Below are 2,461 nucleotides of genomic sequence, written 5' to 3'. Positions count from 1 at the left end.
GCCCGTGCCGCTGCCGACGCTGCTTTCGGTCGAGATGGCATCCTGGAGTTGCAGGTTGGCGCTCGATGCCGAGTGCGAGGCGAACGCGCTGTTTGTGGCACTGGTGCCCGAGGAAGACGGGGTGTCGGCAAAGAACTCGGCACCAGTGTTGATGCCAAGACGCTTCAATCGATCTTCCACGGCGTTCATCTCGGCAACCAGGGTGTCGTCTGCCTCCTGAGCTCCAAAAAAGCCCAAGCCGTCCTCGGCGCGGCTCTCGGGGCGGCTGTCACCGCTAGGGCCGCTCTCGCCGCCGCGGTTTCCGCCACGCCGAGAATGGCCGCCACGCCCGCCTCGCCCGCTGTGGCCGCCGCGGGTCTTGCCGTGCAAATACTTGAGATCGGCGTTGCTTTCTTGGAAGATGTCAAAGTCAAAGCGAGACAGACGCTCCATGAACAGCTCGAACGTGGGGAGGTGGATGCGGCCGTTGATGTTCAGGTAGCTCTGCTGCTTTGGAACAATCTCGCCGTAGACCTTGTACAAGTACTCCCACGCGCCAGTGTCGATGTGCAGGTGCGGCAGATGGGGAATGAAATCGTTGCCGATGAGATAGCCCATGAGGACCCAGTCGTCAATGACGCTCTCCAAGTTGAACACGAGCGGTGCAGGAGGAGCCGGAGTGCCCGCTGGCAAGGCCGCCAGAGCCGCCTTGTACTCGGCCTGGGCCATGTCGAACGCAGGGCGAAACTCAACTTCGAGGTACTCGCGCAGCAACGAGAGATGCAACAGGAAGAAGGTGATGGCGTCTGCACCGCCCGTCTTCTTGGACTGCGGGCCTTTCTTACCGCCGCCAAACTTGACCTCTTCACGAAGCAGGCAGAATTGCGGCTCGTGGGATGCAAGACCCAAAATCATGAGATCGGCATCGAGGCCATACAAGCAGTGTCGCGTGTTTGGGTCGTAGCCCGGAAGCGACTTTTGGGTGCGCACATACTCCATAATCTTGTGCTCGCCTTCGCCGGGAATCTCGTGCCCCGACAGAATGACCTCGACGTTTCGCCAGGCACGATCCGTCGTGATTTTGCGCGAGATAAAGTACTTGAGCTGCACCGAAAGCTTGGACATGAATGCCGTGCCAGGGGTGATGCAATTCGAGTCGAACGGTTCCGTCTCTGGGATTGGCTTTCCAGACCGGCGGGCTTCTGCGAGCTTGGATTCGTTCTAGTCGGCGACGATTAGGGGGTTTTTGTTTTCAGTCAACAAGGCGTTTGGGAGGGTAGTGGGGAGAGAGAGAGAGAGAGAGAGAGAATGTGGTTGAGAGAATAAAGTTAAGAAGAGAACAAGGTGAACAAAAAAGGGAAAAGGAATGGAGACACACCTCTTTGGCAGAACGAAAACGACGCGCGCGTTGTTGGTTCATCTTGGCGCGCGGAGCAACACCATCAACGGCCATGAAGAAGGTTCGTTGCGGCCGGATGATGTTGAACAAGTGGTCAATGTAGGCGAAAATCTCTGCAAAAATCTTGTCCTCGGTGATTCGGAAGGACGGATCGACGTCGTTTGGATGAGAGCAGTTGTGAATGATGCCATTCATATCGAGATACAGGTTGTCTGGTCCAAACGTCAACGTCAATGCCAAAGTCAATGCAGACAGACACGAAAGCAACATCATCATCATCATCGTCTTGGCTGTATGGAAATCTGCGGCTCACCAAACTCGGGAATCTGGTTTTGCACCACTTGCTGGCTGATGCATGGATAACGCTCACTGCGCAACGGTACAGCAAGGACAGCGCGAGAAAAGCAAGCAGAGGGAGAGGGAGGGAGTGAGTCAAGCAGAGCAAAGTGAGGTCATAGGGGTTGGATCGTGGTCACGTCGCCACAGATCAGCTGTCTGAACCACTCAGAGAGTTGCATGTGGAGCGTGATTGGAGAAGGAGGCAGCGAGCGAGGCGATCAGGAGCAGGCGGGGGGAGGGGAAAGAGGAAGAGCGAAAGGAATACACCCATCACTAATACGTAGCAGTCCAAAAGTACCCATTTCTAGACGTCACTGGATAGAATCTGGTATAAGAAATGCTGCGTTGAAATCGCTTTCAAAACAAAGAAAAAGAAAAAAAAAAAGCGGTTGCACAATCAAAGCGCAAAATCGCAGTACTCCAAGGTGTCGCCCAACATGGCGGCGACCAAACAAGAGCTACTCTATATCGCAAGCGAGATGGAGAGGGAGATGGAGAGAGCGACCGAGCTAGAGAGAGGGAGAAGGACAGACCACCAAACGCTCGTTCTGGTGCTGCTGGCTTGCGTGTGCGCGCTCGGAGCCAATGGAGCCAATGCACAGCGACAATATGCAGTCATGATGTCACTCGTCGGCTCATCCAACGAGAGGAGGAGGGCGGAGACGAAAGGAAGCGGGGAAAGGCGGGATGTGAAGCTTACGAAAGCGAGCGAAAAGCGCGAGGAATACCCATTCCACAAACGCA

The 2,461-nt window shown here is 55.4% G+C and overlaps 1 protein-coding gene across 1 annotated transcript in view; it reads right to left on the bottom strand.

Annotated features, from left to right (window-relative positions):
- CAOG_08797 (hypothetical protein) overlaps nt 1-2,449 on the bottom strand; it is a gene marked incomplete at both ends in the record, with an annotated part of 6,431 nt that extends 3,982 nt beyond the window's left edge. The window contains 4 exons of the mRNA XM_011272135.1: nt 86-1,200; nt 1,358-1,590; nt 1,692-1,747; nt 2,418-2,449. Coding sequence (XP_011270437.1) covers nt 86-1,200; nt 1,358-1,590; nt 1,692-1,747; nt 2,418-2,449 — 1,436 coding nt within the window. The remainder of the gene's footprint in view (nt 1-85; nt 1,201-1,357; nt 1,591-1,691; nt 1,748-2,417) is intronic.
- Nucleotides 2,450-2,461: the final 12 nt, after the last annotated feature.

Source organism: Capsaspora owczarzaki, assembly GCF_000151315.2.
Source record: "Capsaspora owczarzaki ATCC 30864 unplaced genomic scaffold supercont2.7, whole genome shotgun sequence".
NCBI lineage: Eukaryota > Filasterea > Ministeriida > Capsasporidae > Capsaspora > Capsaspora owczarzaki.
Note: the sequence above shows the minus strand (reverse complement) of the source record. Positions and strands in the feature narration are given on the sequence as shown.